At 41.6% G+C, this 21,772-nt stretch overlaps 1 protein-coding gene across 4 annotated transcripts in view; it reads right to left on the reverse strand.

The window, feature by feature from the left end:
* The window catches only part of CHD7 (chromodomain helicase DNA binding protein 7), a 161,552-nt gene that overhangs the window by 11,642 nt on the left and 128,138 nt on the right, over nt 1-21,772 (reverse strand). For all 4 annotated transcript variants that reach the window (XM_059724056.1, XM_059724054.1, XM_059724055.1 and 1 more), the window contains 12 exons: nt 19,357-19,500; nt 16,444-16,699; nt 9,450-9,660; nt 8,735-8,930; nt 8,353-8,520; nt 7,853-8,032; nt 7,470-7,580; nt 7,176-7,381; nt 6,128-6,327; nt 5,363-5,522; nt 1,639-1,728; nt 1,027-1,130 (listed from right to left, as the gene is read on the reverse strand). In XM_059724056.1, the coding sequence (XP_059580039.1) occupies nt 1,027-1,130; nt 1,639-1,728; nt 5,363-5,522; nt 6,128-6,327; nt 7,176-7,381; nt 7,470-7,580; nt 7,853-8,032; nt 8,353-8,520; nt 8,735-8,930; nt 9,450-9,660; nt 16,444-16,699; nt 19,357-19,500 (2,026 nt within the window). The remainder of the gene's footprint in view (nt 1-1,026; nt 1,131-1,638; nt 1,729-5,362; nt 5,523-6,127; nt 6,328-7,175; nt 7,382-7,469; nt 7,581-7,852; nt 8,033-8,352; nt 8,521-8,734; nt 8,931-9,449; nt 9,661-16,443; nt 16,700-19,356; nt 19,501-21,772) is intronic.

The following is a 21,772-nucleotide window of genomic DNA, read 5'->3' on the forward strand; positions in this document are numbered from 1 at the left end:
TTAATGGTTACTTTATGACCTTTACAGTAGTTTGCCACATTCATGGCCCCTCCCCTGCCCCCTGCTGGAACTCACATTGTAAGCTGAACCCCCCCCCCACCCGCTGTATACATGGGTTATACGTAAGGCCAGCAAACCTGTCTTATTAGGTTTAGGATGATGCATGTCAGTAAGATGACACTGTTTCCTCTATGGTTTTCAAGCTGCTGTTTGCTTTTTTACTGCCCAAGTTGACTAGATGGAAAATGGCAGATCCCAACAGTGCACTGCAGGAAAATGATTTTTAGACTAGACTTGCCTCAGTTGAGCCCACAAAACAGAGCTGCTGTACATAGGCAGAACAGCACAATTCAATTAGGATTTGTACTACAACACACTGCTCCTAACTGCTGTAGAGCCTCAAGCCAAACTGTAATCATGAAAGGTTTTATAAGCCATCATTCTCCCCTTTAGTCAGGCTGGGCTGCTGAGAATACCTCTGCGACCTCCAGAGAATTGGGATTATAATCAGGAATCGCTCACTGTATATATCATGCCAGCTCTGCATCCCCAGCCTTTCAAAGTTAACAAGGCTGCATCCCACTCAAGGGAGCCGGGAGTTCTCAGCACTGACATTTGTGAAATATTGCTTGGAACAAAGCCCAGGAGGCACTTGTACAGATTAATAGCAGAGGTTAAGCCCACCGTCCACTTTGACACTGGTTGGCAGAGTTAGCAAGTGAAGCCGTGCTGGAAGCAAAGTTTATGGCGATCTATAGTCCTGTTTGGCTATTATTAAAACAAATATGGTTTTGTTTTATTTACAGCCAAGAAAGTAATGCTTTCTTCTCAAATGTTCTGCAAACATTTAAAAACAGCATCTGATATTTACGACTCATATTAGATTTTTTAATACAGAAAAAAAAACAAACCAGGAGCTACCAGCCAACAGTTCTTTGGAACAATACTTGTTAATATTATGACTGAATAGTTCTACACAGAAAAAGCCTTACAACTGAGTTTTGCTCAGACTGAGACATTACTCACCATGTTTGAACACTCCAATTAAAAGGGACTTATCAGCTTCCTTATCCCACCAGTCTGTAGGAACTTCAGCGTGGAATGGCTCAGGTATCCATATATCTACCTCACTGTCAAGAAAAGTTTATTTTTTCTGAAAAAGTACTGTCGAAGGACAAGTCACTACACTTATGCATTAAACCCAAGTGCTTAAAACCATTTAGAAAACATTCATTTTTGGGAACAAATCACCAAAAAAGTTAAAAATAATCAAGATACTCAAAAAAATATTAGTGGTAAAAACATCTTACATTATTTTGCAGGTGGCAAGTCTAGTGACTGCAGAAATGCAATCCATTTAAGTCTTTTAATATTATGCCCCCCCCCCACAAATGTTGTAAACAGAAGATGAATAATCCTTCAGTATTGGCAAAATTTCAGAAGCCCATTTTGTCACTCCACTCCACCCCCGCCCCTCAAAGAAAGCCTATCGGGTATGCTTAATGATTAATAAAGTTGCTGGAAAACAGAGCTGAACTGAAGGATTATGAAGGTCTTTTAAATGCTACACAGTACAGTATGCTCATTTTATGCGATTCATTATAATGAAGCAAAGAATAAACCTATACTTGCACTAACCTTGAGTCAGCACCCTCTAAGATCTTGTCTGCTTGGTCCCCTATAACTTCTTGTCTTAGATAGTACAGCATGCGGACACGCAGCAGGACCCTGGAGAGGAAGGCAGAGGGGGGAAAAAGTTCTTAACTTCAGGCCTGTTTGCCAACAGTGGCTTTTGGCAGCTGCTGCTGTTCATCCATCATCCTGCCAAGGCTGATTAGCCATGCTGTATGGTAGGCTTGAAGCGTGACAGATGGTGGCACATAATCACCTCTGTGTGGTGCTTTCTGCTGGCTTCCAACAGGCCTGCCTGGCAACCGCTTACACTGCACAGAGAGGGATCGAGCTCAGCCCAACCCAGGCGCATTTCATTTAGTTCTACCTAGTGCAGCTTGTGAAGTTTAGACACGTACTCTACCACTGCCTCTGAAGTATTGAAGCAAGTTTGTAAACAACTGAGCAGATGGCTTTCAGTAACTGTTCTGCTTCATTATCTCATAAAATTTCCTCAGCTGCTGCCTTAATACCATTTTTGGAAGCACATCAGAAGTTGTAGGAATAAACGAGATATAAAATCTGGTTTTACTACCTTACAATAAACCCTCAATATGGAATGTCAGGTTTTTCAGATTATACAACTTTTTGCTTCCGAGAATGGAAAAAAAATCCCCCCTTTTCCCTTAGGAAATATTAACTATTTTTACTCTTTCCAATTCAAACCACTATTTTTTTTAACCTGTGCACCTACATAAGTGCTAACAGCAAGTGGAAACTTTTATTGTTTAGGTTTATTCAGTCTTATTTCTGAAACACTGCAGATATTTTTGGAACTGTTATCAAGTGTTCAGTCAAAGCTGAAACCGGCAGGTGGGAGAATGGCAGGGGCTAGATTTTCAAAGGTGGTTGGGAAATCATTCTTTGCGGCAAAATATCTACCTGAAAAATCATGCTCCAATACATTTACCCAATTAGGGCACCCCCTGCTGCCTAATTAATGAAGTAACATCAGTGCTGACTAGGATGGACTGTTCAGCCCACCCTCTTAGCTAAATCTAAAGTCATCACAGCAACTGTTGAACTGCTGCTGCCCCTGAAGCAATGATGGGGACCAGAGAGGCAGCTATCTGGTCAACAGGCTGCCATGAAAAATTCAAACAATTGTTAATTTTGAGAACATATCTCCAGGATTTTGGAGCAACAGCAAAGACCTGGATTTGAGCGGGTTGCTCAAATAATCCTTGGAAAAGCAGCAGGGGTGAAGGAATTTGAGAACGTGTCACATCCAGAACTCACAACACAGGTATCAGACAGTTTCCAAACACATTTGCCTTTGTACATAAGATGTCCTGGAACCAGTAAGGTTCCCCTACCATGTGCATGATGATGTAGATGCACATCATGCAGGGAATATAACTTTTCAAAGACCACTTAACCATGTCAAATAGTAGGTATGGACTACTGTTGTTACATCCAGCCTAATAAGGGGAAGAGAGAAGCTACCACGGGGATGATGCAAGCTCTCTCAGCTTTACTCAGGGTACCACTTTTAAAAATCCTCCTTTTAAAATCCCCATACATCAGAATGGCATGAATTTGTTCCACAAATACATAAAGGCACAGCTCCTTATAAAACTGGTTGATGCTGCTATATCAGCCCTGCTACCCCAGCATCTACTGGAAGGGTCATTCATATTAGCAGTTAACTTTCCTGCCCTCTCCTCCATTTCACTGGGCTAAACTTAGGAACAAGGGACTGGAAGGGCCTTCTTGGGCCATCCTGTCCAACCAGCAACATGTAACCTCGACACTGCTTTGAGGTTTTATGGATCCGAGAAACAAAGTGGGGGGGAGGAAGGAGAAGAAGTGGCACTGAAAAATGCCCCTGAAGACTGTTGAAATGCAAAACTCAAGAACTCTTGGTTCAGAGATGATACCTTTTATTAGACCAACTAAGAAATCGCAAAAAAAAATTCTTTTTCTGCAAGCTTTCGTGCACACATGCCCACCATCAGGTGGAGGGAAAATTAAAGATAGTAAGAGGTCCCCATAGGTAGGAAATAAATAAAAGTTTATTTCTTACCTATGGGGACTTCTTACCATCTTTAATTGCATATTTTCAAGATAAATTTCTTCTTTAGCTTGGTTAACACCTTGAGAACAACTGATAACCTTGCAGGCCTTTTCTCCTCACTACTCTATACTTCATATCAGCATATCCAAGTTATTCTTTTTCATACCAATTATTTCTTTTTTAATAGCTTGACAGCCATAGTAAGACATGCTCATTAAAATTATGAGTACACTTCAATAGAAGAATGTTACATTTATAGGGTATACACATTCAAGAACATAAGAAATGTTGTACTGGGTCAGATCCAATATCTAACCCAGACTGGTGTCTAGCCCAGTATCCTGTCTCTGACAGTGGCAGAAGTAGATGCTATAGAGGAAGTACATTGGACCAGATATCTCTAGAGTGATCTATCCCTTCCCTGGCATCCACCATTATAAGTTTAGTTATAAGTTATAGATACCACAGGAAATAGGTCCATCCATTCTGTTCAAAAGCAGTTAATAAATCTATTATCCATAAGTTTATCCAGTCCCTTTTTTGAACATGACTGTCATCTGCTTCCACCACTGCCTGTGGCAATGAATTCCACAAGTTAACTACACATTGTACAAAAAATACATATTATGAATATAACCACATAAAAATTGTGAAGTATTCTGGGGTAGACATAGGTCTATGATGTCTGCTCTAAGTCTGCATATTCTGCTATAAGTCTGGGACATGTTAAGCATAGCCAAGATGTTTAGAACTAGCATACAATAAAAAGAAAAGGATACAAAATACCCTAAGATACTATTAAACAATACATATAGTACTGTCATATATTGTTTTTAAGTAAATATGTACACAGGTACAAAACCAAATGGGGCAGCCTCTTCTACAAAGGGCTTACAGTTCAATACAAACCTAGAAAAGCTAGATTGGGGTCATGAGTCAGGTAACGGAAGATGTGGTGTTTCAGTAAGACACACAAGATCAGAATTCTTAGAAGAAATAGGTTCTAAAAAGGGATTAAAAGAAAAGAGATTACTTGGTGGACAAAAATGGAACAGAGGACAAACCTGAGAAGGGGCAAGAGGAGCAATAAAGAGAGAGGTTTGGGTACAATATACAGTGCAAGATGAAGAATAGGAAAAAGTAAGAAGAGATTATGTGGGGGTAAGATCAGATGAAGTCTTAAAGCTAGGCACTATCCAGTTTATTTGGTGTGACATGGCAAGCACCTAAACAATGGATGAAAGAAAGGACTAGTGGCATGAACATGAGTTTAAGAGACCAAAAAGGAAGTCAAGGAAAGGGAAAAGGAATTTGGGAAAATAAATTAGCAAGAATGAGAAGACACTCTAGATTTGAATGCTTTGGCTATAAAATGCCTTAGAAGACAGGAATATAGTGCCCCTGGCTTTGTCAAATAGTATATTTTACCAAGTAAGAAACAACATTCATTATTTCCCCCCCCCCTTTTTTTTTTTGCTGAAATGTATTTTTTGAAGTCAATCGTTCATAAAAAATTTACAACCAGGTAACCACCCACATTTCAGATGCTTTATCACAAGTTAATGATAATAAAGTATTTGTAGCTCCTGCTACATGGTCCAATAACTGTTTTGAATATACCCAAATGCCTGTTTTAGGTGTATATTAAGAAGTATAAACTAACTTAATACTTACTTATTACAGTGATGTTTGAGATGCTTCTTATAGCTGTCCTCTTGAAACAAGATATCTGGGTTACAGCTTGCCAGCCAATCTGCATCTTGCAGCACTGGCTGTGAATTCTGGGCTTTTACTTTCTTGCCTTTCCTTCCTCTGGGCACTGGTGCAGATAGACCTATGAAACATCCCCCAAACACTTCTCAGTCTGAATTGTAAAAGCCTGATCTCAAAGTGCAGTAAAAAACAGCCATAAAAAAAAAACAAAACAAATATCACAGCTACCACCCCTGGGATGAAGAGCTACAACCAACCATTTAGTACAGGGAACTGTATTTTCCAAAGTCTGTGGAAACTGTAGAGCAAGTTCATCTCTAAAGAATGCAATTACCAAACAGGGACTCTCACCGGAATAATAATCTAAAATTCCTGTGTCTTATGAAAACTACCAGGAGATCTAACAAGCGGCCTGAACAGGCTCAGGTCATTCATGTCTTGTTTGAAAGACAACTGCTCCAGCACTCTTTTAATGCTGTACCAGAATATTTGTTCAATACTAAGAGGAAGAGTGCTACTCTGAATTGACAGTGCTTTGTACAGCCCATAAGGTATTCACTAGAGGTCTCCCAAACAAAACTAACCCACCCTTACTCTGACTTGCTTATCTAATCTGATCATATCACAGCAAAGTCAGTCTGCCTACAGTTTAAAAGAAATCTGTAGTGTGACTTCAACAAGAGTCCTCTGTCCCAGAGCACTATCATTCAATTGTGGTATGCTTACCAGAATGGTTAACCAAGGCTCGTGTTTGCCCATCTGCAGTTGGAGTGATCAGATCCCAGATGAAACTCTTGATATTTTCATCCCCTTTGTAGTGATTAAGACAATATACCAAGATAGTCCGGCAGATGGTTTCCACATCTTGTTCTGTTAGCTGACGTTTATAGCGCCCATGTGAGAGGATGTCAGTCCACCGACCCCAACTACAAAAAAAATATGTTCAGTACATAGCTGTAGCACTGGAATTTCCATTCATTTTAACCCCTGGGTGCTAGGCAGGTTGGGAGCTCCTGTCTTAGCACTAAAGTATTTTCCATTTGTAGGTCATGTCAGGGAATGGTGCGCTTCCAACTACAGCACCAAAGAGTTAAGAATGTTTATTTTACAGAGCAGGCAATAGGTTCACTGCTCATAAAAGTTGCACTTGAACTATACTGGAAATAATGAAGTACACATGTTTAACACTAAATGTTGCCAGTCATTTATGAATAGGGAATACAATCCTAGAGTGCTTCTGTAATAATGAGATTTTTGGATCAGTTTGACCTTGAAATGCATTATTGGTAATAAGCACAAGCAAACTTCTAAAAAGAATGGGAGAGGGGTGAAGGGTTGGAGGGGGGGTGAGGACATGAACAAGGAAAAAAACATGAACAAGCAAAAAAGAAAAAAAAGAATGCATAGTGACTCTGAAGCCCACCACGAGGACAGCCAAATATAACTGTCTGCCTGCAAAGACACAAAAGCTAAAGCTGGATGAGCTAATGAAAGAGAACAATTAAGCATCCAATGCATCCACCAGAGAAACAGGAATCCAGGGTTCTACTAGGTGGTGCCAAAGCAATCGAGCTCAGGTCTAAGGAAAGAGTCTAAGCTGCTTGTTAATTTCCAAACCAGGCCTGTCTTTGTGCTTCAATTCCCTTATGCCTTAAAGATCTCCAAAACATTTTAAATGGTAAAATATAAGGCTCTTGGGGATTCAAGATGTACCTTGGAAACAGAATGTATACAAATTTCAGCTACCTTTCTCTAGTCACAGAACTGCACTTACCCATAAACCAAAAGGTTTTTCTCTACCCTAAAACATTCGCTCCTTGCATAACCCTGTGACTTGTCCTGAGGTCTTCGGGGCTTTGTGCTGGGCTTTTCTTCTGAATCACTTTCCAGGTCTGAGAACTCCATCAGTTCATCCTCCTTCACTGCACTGTAAAGCCTGGTTTGCTTTCTTACTCTTGGTGTATCAATAACTAGGTTGTTCTAAAATGAAAGCAAGCAAAAAGGAACATATAAATTCAAAATCAAAAGTTCTCTTTGAACAAATCAGGAACTTGTTCAAAGTGCTCACCCTTCCATTTAAAGCGTCAATATCCAGCTCAGCTTTCTTAGCCCACTTCTGCCAAAAATTAGGGTCATCCAAGGAAATATCTGTCCTGTTTCCAGATGCAACAAAACTAGCCTAGTGAGCATGAAAACACATACATTAGCTTCACTACTGTATGCCATCATGAACAGCTTTTCATTTTCACTGTAAGAGCAATGACAATTTATTTTTTAAATAAAAGGTTAAGCCCCCAGAAACAAACAGATGTTGGAGGAAAAGGAACACCATGATTTTCTAATGTGACATTTTACACAGAAAAAATAAAACTAAATCAATGGGGAAGGTAGATTTACTGCTACTTTCATTCATCAGGTCATATTTTTTTTTCTTTAAGTGTTAATGCTCACCTTTGCAAAAGTTGAGCCTTTTCCTTCAGACTCAATAGTAATTGTGTGTGTTCGCCTTAAGAGAATCTGGTCAATGTCTTCTTCACAGAACTTGGAACCTTCATCCTCCTCATCCATAAGAGCACCATAAGCCCCCTTTCTCAGGAGATCTTCTATCTCTTTTTTAGAAAGTTGCTGTACCTGTATTTTAAAGACGATATAAAGTCTTCTTTGATATCCATCATAATTTAATACTAATAGCATAATCTAACCATTCTTGATGTTCTTTAGAGATGACTGCAACAAGTGTGAATGTTTTATACTTGACTGACAGAACAACACTTTGTAAATTTAGGCCTTAAAGTACTAATTAAATGGCAAACAAAGTTCTTAGCTTAATCTATTCTGAAGCTAATTGAAATATTCAACCAGAAAAGCCATGTCCTTCACCAGAAAGGACAGTAAGCAAAAATGTGCTCTACAATGTGAACCTTTGGAAATGTGAATAAATCCATTCTCACCCCATTTGTAGCATTTTCTCTTCCACTCATAGACTGGAGTACAGCTTTATCAAGGCCAAGTTTTAAGCTAGCTTTGTCAAACATTTCTCTTTCATAAGAGTTCCTTGTTATCAACCTGTAGATCTTCACTGATTTGCTCTGTCCTATTCTGTGACATCGGGCTTGGGCCTAAGAAACACAAAATAGGATCTTCAGTTACAATTAGCATAAAGAAAACAAGGGTTATAGATAACGTAAGACTATTTCTTCTAAATTCTTGAAAATGCTAACATTTAAATTCTAAGCTTAACGCATTTTCTAAAGGCCAATAACAGCCCTAACTCTTAGAAAAGTATATGGTAGAAAGATGAAATTCAGTAATAATTGCCTCTTTCAATATTACCTGGAGGTCATTCTGGGGGTTCCAGTCTGAATCAAAGATGATGCAGGTATCAGCAGCAGTAAGATTAATGCCCAAACCTCCTGCCCTTGTACACAGCAGGAAAACAAACCTATCAGAATCAGGTCTAGAAAACCTGTCAATAGCTGCCTGGCGAAGATTGCCTCTTACTCGGCCATCAATTCGCTCATATGGGTACCTGAAATAAAGATTATAAAGACAATTTTACACCAATGGTTTACTATACCTTATCATTGTACCAATTAGTTTTTAAAAGGAACTCAATAATGATTACAGCACAATTACAGCAAAGTATAGAGTAAGTGTTTTTAATCAACTAGATGCATCAGTGAAGGACATACTGCACACACTTCCTCTGAGCAATTTCCATTGGAGAAAGAACTGTTATCCAAAAGAATGAAATAAACCATCAAACTATGGCTAGATATTCTTACACTAAATATCAGGAAAAAAGCCTAGCTGAACAATTAACTAGAAGGTGGAATATTAGCATACTACATGAGAGGCACCTGTACACCCATAAGAAATAACAAACTCTTCGTAATTAAAGGCGTGCATTTTCCTTTCATCGGATCATTCAACAAATTCAAGTACTTAAGTTTCATCTTTTTACAATACAGATTGCTCACAGGTTAAATATTGTGGTCACTGAGGGAAAAACAATGCATTCAGAATTGTATTATATTGTTGCTCTCACCGTCTTTGAATGAGGTAGTCTTCCAGTATGTCCAAGCAGCGCACCATCTGGGAAAAGATAAGCACCCTGTGGCCACCAGCCTTCAGTTTTGGCAGCAGCTTGTCAATCAGTACTAGCTTGCCAGCAGCCTGGATCATTGCCTGGAGCTGAAAATCTGGAGAGTCGGCATTGTGTGTTTCTTTAAACTCTTCCAAAATTTTCTCTTCAGCACCTGCAAAGATTGGACAGCAATACATGAATACTGTAAAGGTTTTATTAATAAAACAATGAGCCTGCCTTCAATACCCTATGCAAGGTACAAGAATGTCTTAAGCATTATATGCATAAACATTTATACACGTTCATTAGCTAAGTTAGCACTAAACACACACGTACACAAAACCAAACAAATGAACAACAAGGGATTTAAGCTTTCAGCAGGAAAAAAAAAACAAAAAACAAAAACCTAGGAAGAGAACCTTTCTAAATAAAAATACAGCAAGGGGGGGAAAAACCCCTAGGAAAAAAAAACCCAAACCCTTTCTATATAAAAGAATACTGAATGAGAGTGATGTATGAATTTTAAGAAATTACCAGGACAGAATTTGTTGCAGAAAGCAGTAGACCAGATTCTAACTAAACAAATTTTATTACATATTTAAGGGAGAGGAAAAGCTATTTTAACAAACTAACTCAAAAGCAAAAGACTGGCCCACTCTGACATTACAGCATGAAGAAGTCTAAATAGGACTTTTTTTTTTTTTTTTTTTTTTTTTTTTACATTAAAGCTTAAAATATATGATTAAAGGCCTGCTTCTGCCACTATGCCAAAGTCCAGACAATGGAAAAGCCAATTTTTCATTGGAAAATTAAAGAGCAAGGAATAGAAGGTAAACTGCACTTATTTTTTCCTGCTTGCTTAGTTTGAAGCTATCCAATACTCAAGGTTCTTTTAGAATTAGCCAACAGTCTTACAGCATGTTTTTCATCTAACGCTATTATGGGTTTAAAAAGAACAAAAGCTTATAGATTATTCTGTTTAACCCCAGGACATTAACTGAATGGGCAGCAGTTCAAGCTTCCTTATAACACCTGTTTAATTTTGCCTTGGCCTGGAAGGTCATGAAGCTTCGTGTCCATTATCTCCTTGGCCTGTTTTCTGAGACTACCAGAAAGAGTGCCATTTAGAATAAGGAGTTTGCTATGTTGACACCCTCCATTCCATGGAGTACTAGACAGACCACTACAAGCATCTTGGATATTTCTGGCTGGCAAAAATGGTAATGCATCACTAGGGATCCAGATTTTCCATTTCCCATGGAAAAACAGAGAAAACTGCGGATTTCCCATTTTTATCAGGGAAAATGCGGATTTTCCCTTTTAGAAGAGAAACCTGCAGATTTCCCCCTCTTGCAAAGAGCTCTGCAGGCTAGCAGATGTCCAGCCTGCAAGAGATGTTTACAAAAAGGGCGGGGAAACCTTCAACCTTGCCAGGACCAGAAGGGAGAGGGGGGAAGGGCGGGGCCGACATGCACTTACTGGAGGCTGCTTCAGGCTCACTCTTCTTGCTAGAGGTAAGTGGGGCTTGGGGGTTGCAGGGAGATCTGCAGCCAGCCAGGCACTCTGACTGGCAGGGGGTTTGCAGCCTCCCCGCTTCTGGCCAGAGTACTTAGCCGAGAATGGTGGGGGTTTGCAGCCGGCCATCTGCAAATGGGAGTGTCCAGCTGGCTGCAAACCTCCCCGCTCCCTCAGCCCCCAGTAAGCTTGGGCACTCCCCAGCCAGGCACTCCAGCCAGGAGAGGGGTTGCAGCCTGCCTGCTCCTAGCCGGAGTACTCGGTTGGCTACAAACCCCGCCTCCCAGCCAGAGTGTCTGGCTGGGGAGTGCCCAAGCTGGCTGGGGAGGTTTGCAGCTGGCCGAGCACTCCAGCCGGGGGTCGGGGGGGGAGGGGTTGCAGACTTCCCTGCTCCCTCAGCCCCCAGCCAACTTGGGCACTCTCTGCCTGGGAGGGGGGCATCGCAGCTGGCCAGGCAGTCCGTCCAGGAGCGAGGAGACTGCAAATCCTCCCTCCCCTGGCCAGAGTGCCTAGCCAGCTACAAACCCTGGGTCACAAACACTGCACTCCCCACCCTGCTGCCCTCCCCAGGCCCTCTAGAGCACAGCGTGTTCATGCATGAAAGCTGCCTGCCACTGCAAGCTCTGCACTGCCCTGGCCACACTTCCTCTGTGTGCACAGGGGCAGTGCACACCCACCCTGCCCCCACCCCCACACAGATCTGCTGTGGGCAGGTCCCTCCTGCCCCCTGGGACTGCATGCTGCCACTGGAAGTTGGCCCCGCTTGAGGCTGCAGCAGGTGGGGGAGCTGGCTCGTGCTCCTGCTGTAACAGCCGCTGCCTTCCATTGGGGGCAGAGGGGTGCAGACCTAGGTCCCTGGCCCCATAGCCATGGTGGCTGGGGGGCAGGAGTGAGGGACACCAGCAGGGCTGTGGGGGGCATTTAATTTTAACCACAGATTTTGGGATTTTTTAATCAGATAATTTGTTATTTTTTTATCACAGAAAACTAGGATCCCTGTGCATCACACAGCAGTTTTCAATTAGTTTTCAAGTAAAACCATGCATGAAAAATAAATAGCTTTTCTGAAATTCTTCAGAGCACTGACTATTTATTTCTGAAATTTTGGTCAAGATCAAGTTTTTTAAATATTCCAGTGGTGTACAGTGGCCATATTTTATATTTTTTCTTGAACAATGCAAGTGAGGGTTAGGCAGGGAGCCAACTGCTACACTACAACCTCGCCCACATTCCCTTCCTAAACTGCCCTGGGAGGCAGGTCTCTCTCTCTCACTCATGCACACACATCAGCTGTCTGATCACCAGTTTGATACGTGTCTGTAGTAACTTGAACTGTCTTACCTAGATACCATCCCAGATCAAGTAAGAATAAGAACTGAATAAGTAGATTACCAGAACGTCTGACAGCTCTATATTAAGCAAGGATACAGTACATGTAAAGGAATTCAGACCAGGTTATCAGGATGGGAGAGTTATAAGTCAGCATACCCACACAATCATGACTAACAAAACTGACAAAAAACTCAGCCACAAACATAAATGTAAAATTGTGCACGAGAGAATAAACAGAAGCATGTAACTGAACTATTTCCTACCAGGATATCACTGCTCAGCTCATTGTTGATCCTTATGGCCATACATATTCAAATGTATGGCAATTCATGAAGTAGCATAACAAACACAAGCAGGACTAGTAGAATTCGATGCATGCTTAAGTCTGATCTGCAAGAAGAACCCTTTCTCACTTTTTGTTAACTATGTAGTAGTATTTAGGTAAGGGTGACTACTACAGGAGTCAACTTCTCCATTGAGCGCATACTCCAAGTATGCGGTGGGTTTCCAGATAGTTTACATATGGCACTCTAGCTAATCCATGGATAGGCAAAATCTGGCCCGCCAATTAACTGCCATGACCCTGCCCACACCAGCTCCATGCCCACCAATACCCACTACCCTGGCCCGAGCCAGCATGTACAGCTTCCTGGCAAGGCTGCTTCAGTTGCTCGGCAGTCACCGAGGTACTGCTCAGCTCCCTTCACCTCCAGCGGCTCCTCCTCCTGGCCTTGCTGCACTGCTCCCAGCAGCAGGTAGCATGGGAAACCGGTGACAGCCATGAGCACGCATGCCGGGAACCACACACCCAGCTAGGTGGGGGGGGATGGGGCAGGACAGGGGGGGGATACTGAAGCTGGGCGGCTCCTGCCCCAGTGCACAGGGCTCCAGCTCAGTCTCCTGGCTGTTTTCTACCCCTTCCACACACCCAGCATGATAAGCAGTCACCTGCAGGCAGCCAAGTGGGTGGAAGGCAGCTGGAGTGGCAGGAAGGCAGCCAGAGCAGCAGGAAGGCAGCCAGAGCAGCATAGCAGGAGGAGCTGCTGTAGGCAGGGGGAGCCAAGCAGTACCTAGGCAGCAGAGAGAGCAGCTCTGCCAGGTAGCTGTGCATGCTGGCTAGGGCCGGGGCCAGGGTGGTGCTATCAGCAGGTGTGTTGTGGATATAGGCAGGAGCACAGTGCAGGCTGCCCCAGGCAGGAGTGGGTGACACTCAGCCCCATGCAGACTGCGGCAGGAGCAGCGGACCACACCTGCACCATACCGCCCAAGAAAGCTTTGCTGGATGCACCCCCACTTTCCCTTTCCTTCTACCCCCAGTTGACTCTGGGACCTAGCACATGGGGAGCACCCCCTACATATGTGCACAATTACCCCCTCCCCACACACCCCATGTTCCACCCCCCCCCCAACACACAATATGGAAAAAGTAAGACTAAGACTTTGTTTTGAGCTATCATGCAATTGCCTCTATATACAACTCCCCTCCTCCAAAATCGGGACTTTTAAAAAAATAAATTAAAATACGTTATAGCAGATGTTTGATTTTTAGTATATGATTTGCTTTTCATCTACAATTTGTTAAAATTATATCTTCCAAAAGATTTTGTGCACAACCCTTGACAGCTCACCAAAACTTGTTAAGTGGCTCTCCAGCTAAAATAATTGCCCACCCTTAGCTAATCCCACACAGTTTTTCTTTGCTCAATTGTAAAACCCAAATTTCTATTATTGAATGAGCAAAGCAAACATGTAAACCTCAGCATTAATATATCTAAGTTACATACGAACCATAACAGAAAGCCAACCACACCATAGCAAGTCTCAATGCAAATCCTAGTAACTAGGGAACTTCAAACAATTCATAATTTGTTCTGGATAACACCTACTGCCATAACAGTCTCTTGTACCTATGCAACCCCGCCCCCACCCCCAATATATTTTACTAATTAAGTCAGTATTCACTCCAATCAAGACTTTTTATAGGGAGCAAAAGAGGAGGAAGGGACTGGATGTGTGGACAGTCAGTTGGACTACTACATTTTTACTCCCTGCAGTCAAGAATGACTTCCAGACACACAAGAGGTCGCGAAGGAAAAAGCCTTTCCATATGCCCCCACAACACTGCAGCTAAGACCAGCACAGAGCCACTCCCTGCTGCTATTTCTCAGAATCAGGGAAGAGGCATGATCTCTGAGTCCTTGAGAATGGTTACTAAGGAAAGCCCAGTGCTCTAGCTCCTAGAAAAACAAAAGATGTTGCTTTGAGACTACACAAAATGTGGCCACTCCCTCCAAGAAGAGTAATCAAAAGAATTTCTGCTGAGTACTACATAGGCGCAGCCAACCAAGAAGCCATAAGAATAACCATGTGGCATTCACCAATCATTTTGCACCACATAGCCTATCAATCAAAGCACAGTGAAAAGCTTCAAGACTTCCAGATGATATTCCACATAATGCAGAATATGTAAAACAAGTTTGGTAAGTTGGTATCAAATAAAAATCACATGCAGTACTACATGCCTGCAAAGACTTCTATGAACTCAAAAACTCAAGTGCACAATTTTCATTAAACATTAAATGCTACTGAAGTAAATGCAAGTCTGGGAGAATTTCACCCAATAACCTAGAAACCAATGATACCTGCACTAATGCAATGAAATGCAAAAATATGAAAAAAATTGCCAGCTGTTTTCTTTTATAATGCTGAGATCTTGCTAGTGCAAAAACTGTTTTTCCAAAGAATTGTGATGCAAAGTTGCTGTGCTGTCATTATAATTCTTTTTGAAGAGCTTGCAATGAGCTTGTCACCATTTTAAGTACAAATAGGTTATTACAGAATAAAAGCTCAAGAAATTATAAAAGACTTTCTTTCCTAGAATGACAAATTTCTTTCCTAGTATCAAAATTTATTTTGATATTTCATCTCTAAAATTTTTCGAAGTCTGAGGCTTGTTCAATCAGCATTGTCATGAAATCTGAGTCAGGCCAAAGCATCCAAACAAAATCCCTTGGGAGAATGTTTTAATAATATTTTTAAGCATTTGTGGTTTTTCTCATTTACCTTCTGGTTTTTAATTTTATAAAGGTACATATTTTCCACATTTCTGGGGGGGCCTAGAAACTTTGATTTGAAAAAAAATAGTGGATATTCTCTCCTACAGCTACCTGACTCCAAAAGATGAAGCTTTAAGGAAGCCACCAAATGTCATAAGACTCATAAAATAAAATGAAGTTACAAGTGTAGACAATGCTGATGCATTATTTCAAAACTCAATTTATTAAATTAAATACCAGCACAAACAGTTCCATATCCTGAACAGGCCGATCTATTTTCTGGTAATATCATTTACATACTTGCTCAAAGAAAGTCTATAATAAATTCTGAAGAGTTCCTAGCACTAGTGTTGCATATGAAACGATTGAAAAATGGTCCTCAAACTAGGGAGTTACTGTAACACAGCATGTATGATAAACTATTGAGAGAAAGTAAACAGGTGGTTACTAGGCAGGAAACTAGTAGGATGGAACTGGATTTATGAAGTTGGAAAAGAAGGTAGGCTTAAATTTGGTTAACATGCATTGTAGTTCAATTAACTGCATTTATCTTTCTCTTCTCAGATGGTATTAAAGGCTATACTGGTCCTTCATTTAGCACTTACTACACTTGGTCCTGATCTAAAGAGCAATGCTACACTGAAAGACAAGTAACAAGTATTTTTTTAGTTAGCTGTTACTGGCTGCCCTAACTGTTAATCTGAAATAAAGACATAGGAGCATAAGAAACCATAAAAACCTGATAATACTCTCATTTCTCAGTCTATCAGGACTAGAAATCTTTTGACAGACCTATACAAATGATTTTATGGCTAATACCTTTTTCTAAGCAGCAATCCAAGACTCAGACCCAAGACTTACTTTAAAGAGAAAGTTGTCACTATGCTGGCTTTCATAGATTGTGCAAAAAAGTATTATCCTTCCCCATCCATCCACATTGGTTTTAAGGGAATTCGATGAAAAGGAGAAGAACTGCAGGATACATACTGAAACCGAATATACTGAACTGCTTCATAGTCATTTTGAGAAAGTGGAGAAAAATGCTGACCTACCATTAATAAGATATGGATGATTGCAGCATTTTCTAAGTTCCATCATAGTGTTCAGAAGATTAGGTACGTTAGCTTGGCCACCACCCTTAGAGAGAAATGTGAAATTCTTTTCAAGAATAGCACGATAGTATTTCTTCTGAATATTTGTCAGCTCAACTTCAATGATGGTTTCTTCTTTTGGAGCCAGGTTCTTTTCTACATCCTCCTTGAGACGTCTTAACATCATTGGCTTCAAAATAGCTTGGAGTTTTTGCACCTGGAACACACACATGTTTATTTATTGACAGGAATAGCAAAGTTTCAAATATTAAGTTTTTGATTCTCAAAAGAATACTGCACCACCTTCAATTTTAAGGAGCAACTGATTGTCATACCCTAATCCTAAAAGAACATGGATCTCTAAAATTCCCTTCTCTCCACAGCTCAAAAGTAGCAGCATTAACATTTCTTAGAGTCAACTAATGATTGAATTTGCCTTGGGTAGCCTAGGGGATACACACTATTAAAGTTTAAAAAAATGAAACAGTACCGTATTATTTCTGTTCAGCAGTATTTTTCTCAGGTGAGATTATGTTTCTGATGTTATGAAATAAGTCTCACTTGGATCAAAATTTCCCAAGCAGGAATCATCATTTCACATCAGCCATGACAGCTGGGTGAAACAGAAGAAGTGTGCCTGAAGACAAACTGATAATGTTTCAGATTTTTTTTTCCTGGGGTTGGAAAGATCCCTTTTCTCATTTCCATTAAAATTCCCCCAAATCAGCCAAATTCTAAGCCTCTGAAAAAAAAATCTCAATCTGTACAAACTCACGATGGGTTTGCTGAAGGCTGGCAGATGAATTCGCTTTAGACCGTTTGCAATGTCTTAGCACACAAAACTCAAAGCTTCAGGGCTTGGTAACAGTACATACAATCACTCTTCCAGAAGGAACTCTCCTAGGAGTGATTTAACCTTGGTAGCTCCCAGGTTATTTTCCTCATGGAGCACCCATTTTTACTCCGGGAGAAAAAGCCTGAACATCTGTATACTTTTGGTTTCTTCTGGGAGGACAGTGACTTTCCCAGCAGAAACTGAAAGCCTGTACAAGACCTAAGATGACCTTGCAATTCCTCCTCTCATTTACTGGGGGCCCACTCTAGTGCAGAGCACTAAAAGTGAGAGTGGGATGACAGTCTTTCCTGTTTTGTCCATTATGTCTAACAAACCAGCATGAAGGCCAACTTTTTTGGCAGGTGTGCCACTAATTAGTCTTACACCCTCCTTAAGTGCATCTACACGTGCAATTAATGCAACGCAATAAATTCCAGAGTGTTTTGAATCGGAGTAAACTGCTCCCAGGCACAGCATCTACTCGTGCACCCAGCACAGTAGCAATTTGAGCTGGGGTAGTGCAGGCCCCTGGCTGGTCTGACTGGGTTCAATTTACAGCCCTGCTCAGTGTCTACACATGAGTTTTGGTACCATAAAGTATTCTGCCGTAAGACAGTACTGTCTGCGACAATACAATCTTACGGTGGAATTAATTAGTTTATTGTGCCCTAATACCGGTGCACGTGTACACTGTGATGCTTTATTGTGGAACTGATTAGTCTACTCTGTACTAAAGCGCATATGTAGATGCATCCCAAGTGCCACTCTGATCCCCTTCTCTTCCCAATCTGCTGCTGTGCTTTCTGCCCTGTGCTCCCTGTCTGATATGTTGCTCTACTTTCTGCCCTATTTACCTACCACTGTGTTGTCTATCCCCTCCCCAGTCAGCCTCTGTGTGGCATGTGGCAATCTGTGCCACAAGCTGACCACTCCTGCTGCAGATTTAAAAAAGTAAGGTTCATGACAAGGGGGAAACAAGAAGGGGGAGATTAAATCACTAGTTCACATTCCCCTCTATTATTTGTATTAGAACCCAGGAGTCACCTTTAAACATTCCTTTGCTATCTAACAACAGCTAGGGAATCCATTGGTGAAGTGATGTTTCTTGTTCCCCTCTAGTGGTTTTTCCAAGCAGAAGAAACTAAGTTTAACTGATATAGGACTATGTTGTGTATCCAAAGGTTACAACTCTTATGTGATTGAGAGAAATTATTATTTCCAGTGATATAATTTTTTTCTCAGTTTCTTCTTTCTTAAAACAAGGTACTTAAAGCTATGTTACAAGGAAGAAATACAGGTCAAAGTCAAGCACTCAACTGTTAAATGCTTTGAAGAAAAACTGAGATCAGATCCTATGGAATGAAACAGTACATAATAATATGATTAAAACAATCATATGTGGATATACACAAATAGATCAAGTTAAGGTAGCATTCATAACACCTTGTGTTTCTGGCATTTCCTAATTTTTGAGTACTTGATTTAGCCATCGTAGCATGATTTTAATAGGACAGCACTGAAGAAATAATTTCTGAATAAAGAACAGAAAGAATTTTCTCCTTACTGAGTTATATTACTTCTTAACCTGGGTAAAACAGGTTCCCGCCCCCACTGGAGCCAACAGCAAAACTTTCATTTGTATCAAGGGAAGCAACTGTCCTCTCTCCTGTTAGAAGCACTCAAGGGACTGTCAAGTGAAAACCTAGTCAGTCTAAACAAATAAGTGAAAAAATTAAAAAACATTCTTTCATACTACATCTGTACTGATCCCTGTGCCAATTGTTTGTACAATCTCCTTATACAAAATATTTGTATCTTCCAGTTACTGACCGACTGGCTGAACAGCAGATAGATTTTTTTTTTTACTAGACAATGTGTTGTCAAATATATAAAACAAGCTTTTTTTTAATCTCCACTTTTCCAGTTCTAAACACACTAAGAATTACTTGTAATAGCAGGAAATAACATTCAGACTCAGTAGCATGGTTAAATTGACATTCTCCCTAAACAGGGAAAGAAGAGTGTGCATGAGTAATTACCTGTTCTTCAGTTTTCAGATCACCAAACTCTTGCATGAATGTGGTTTCTGAAGGGAAGCGAGCTGGTTCCAAGAAATGAAGTAAGCTAAACAGCTCTTCTACAGTGTTCTGTAATGGGGTACCAGTAAGCAGCACCTTGTGTTCCTGCAAGAATAAAACAGTTGCCTAGAAATAAAATCTATGAAGGTTCATTTTCAAAGCATGTCTCTGCTTGTTGTTTTTCTCAAGAGTTGTTTCAATAAATTCTTTAACTGCCTCTTTATGGCTCATCAGAAAATCTTTATGACATTCAACACTGTGGCCTTCCTCCCATAGCACACTGGGATACGACTCCAAATCATTATTGTCAACTTATTACCAAAGTCCGCTGACCAACCAGCCTGCTGCCACTCGGAATTTGCCCCCACTATCCATGTGCCTCCATAAATCAGATGGACTTTTGGACTAGACAAATACAACAGGAATTAACACCTCCACTTTCCCCACCCTCCCAAGTACACAACAGAAGTCTTTGATATGCTGCATTAAACAGTGCATGTAGAATGATTTACTTTCTCTCTAGGAACAGACAATTGCTGCATGTACTAGGACCAGCCTCCTGCCTCCACTCCAGCTCCTCAGGGTGACCTCCTCCTCATCTATCTGCTATGCCTTGATAGAACTGTATTTGATATTTGGAAGCTGTTCCCCAGAGTCCCGGAGTATCCACTGGCTCCCTATTTGGCCTAGCCTTCTGTGCTGTGCTGGACTGTTTGGTGTCTGCCTTGTGGCCATGGATCCCAAAACCCACTACCCCCAGCTCTGTACCCCACTGGCACCTGCTCCTCTGACTGATCAGGCCCTACTGGTCCTGTCAGTGCCTTCAGGCACCAACCTACCCTAGTGCTGTAATTGTGGCCCTCTTAGCTCAAACTGCCCTAAAGAATCTAGTTGTGGCCTCCAGCCACCCCCACTACTATTATGCCCATGCCTTGCAGTTGTTACGCCAGATTCATTTCTTTGGGCCCTCTGGTCCTGTTCATCAGGCCGCCCCCCAGGCACAAGGTCTGGCAAGGCTCAATCTATTTCCCTAGGCCCTGACCCTACTTGGATTCACTTCGCTGGACCCATGTGTCAGACCACCCGGCCCTTGACCTTTTTGGCCTTACACTGTCCCTGGGCCCATGGTCCTGTTCTGGATTCATCCTGTTTCAAGCTGAAGCCCCTCACCCCAGGCTTTTGCCCTTGGTCTCCACCTGCCTCTGGGCCCCTTACCCTGACTTGGCTGCAGCCCCTCCCAGACTCCAGCTTCACCAGACAACCCAAAGCTGAGACAGCTGAAGTCTATATCCAGCCCTCAGCCCTCGAGTCCCTGACCCAGGTTAGGCTGCTATCACAAAATACCCCACCAGGAACCTCCCATGGCCGCCATCCTCCCCTACAGCCACAATTCGGTCCTCTGCTCAAACACAAAACACAAACAGTAACCCACCAGGCTCTAACAATCTTATACCCTAACCTAAACCCACCAGTCTCTGCTTGTTGCAAAATCCCTCTAGGTTCCAGCTTCTCTGCAGCTAGTCCTGCAGGCAAGAGCTCCTTCTCTTCAACAGAGCAAGGCCTGACTGCCTGTTCTGGCTCACGGCTGAGCTTTTATTTCCCTGAGTACCTCCTACTTCTGGTCTCATGCCCCCCCACTCAGCTCCTTACTGAGCCTAGGTGTTCTTTCTTTAGCTCAGTGAGCTGCCTGCTCCTCTCTGCTGCAGCTTGCACAACTGAGTTGCTTACTTAGTAGCTAGCCTAAGCTCAGTTGCCCCCATCAGAATGCAGCTCTAGCCTGCTGTTCTCCCCTCTCAAAGTAGCAGGGCCTTTGGTCCCTGTTAAACTGCCCCAAAGCATTCCTATAACAGAATTTTATTTCTCATTTTAAAAGTAACACATTCTGCATTATTCCTGTAGTCCTAGAAAGGGCAGTTAAAAAAAAAAATGGGGCAGGTTTGTTAAGTCTCAAGACCTGCTGGGTAAACATTTGTTTGTATACAGATCCTATGGCTGTTTAAAAGCAGACCTTGTTTTATTAAATATATAAATATATATATATTAACTGAAACCAGGAGGTAGTACTGCCAGGGTGTAGACAGTGAAAAAGGAAGGAAGATGTGGCAAAGTGGCTGACATATACAGTACAGCCTATGGGAAAAGTTAAGGTGGAAACACAAGTACAGAAAGAAGTAGGATGGAGCAGCAGGAATAAATTTTAAAGTTATGTATTGCTTAAGCAATACAAGACAACCAACTTTTTAAAACAGATTTTATTTAGGTTTTGTGAATTAATGGGAAAGACCATACTTATTTGTTTGTCACATTAATGCCATGAAGCCCATCTAAGCTGAGGCCCTAGTGCAGAGGTTCCCAACCCCTGGGCCGCAGCCTGGTA

The sequence above is a fragment of the Alligator mississippiensis genome, chromosome 3 (genome assembly GCF_030867095.1).
Source record: "Alligator mississippiensis isolate rAllMis1 chromosome 3, rAllMis1, whole genome shotgun sequence".
Lineage (NCBI taxonomy): Eukaryota > Metazoa > Chordata > Crocodylia > Alligatoridae > Alligator > Alligator mississippiensis.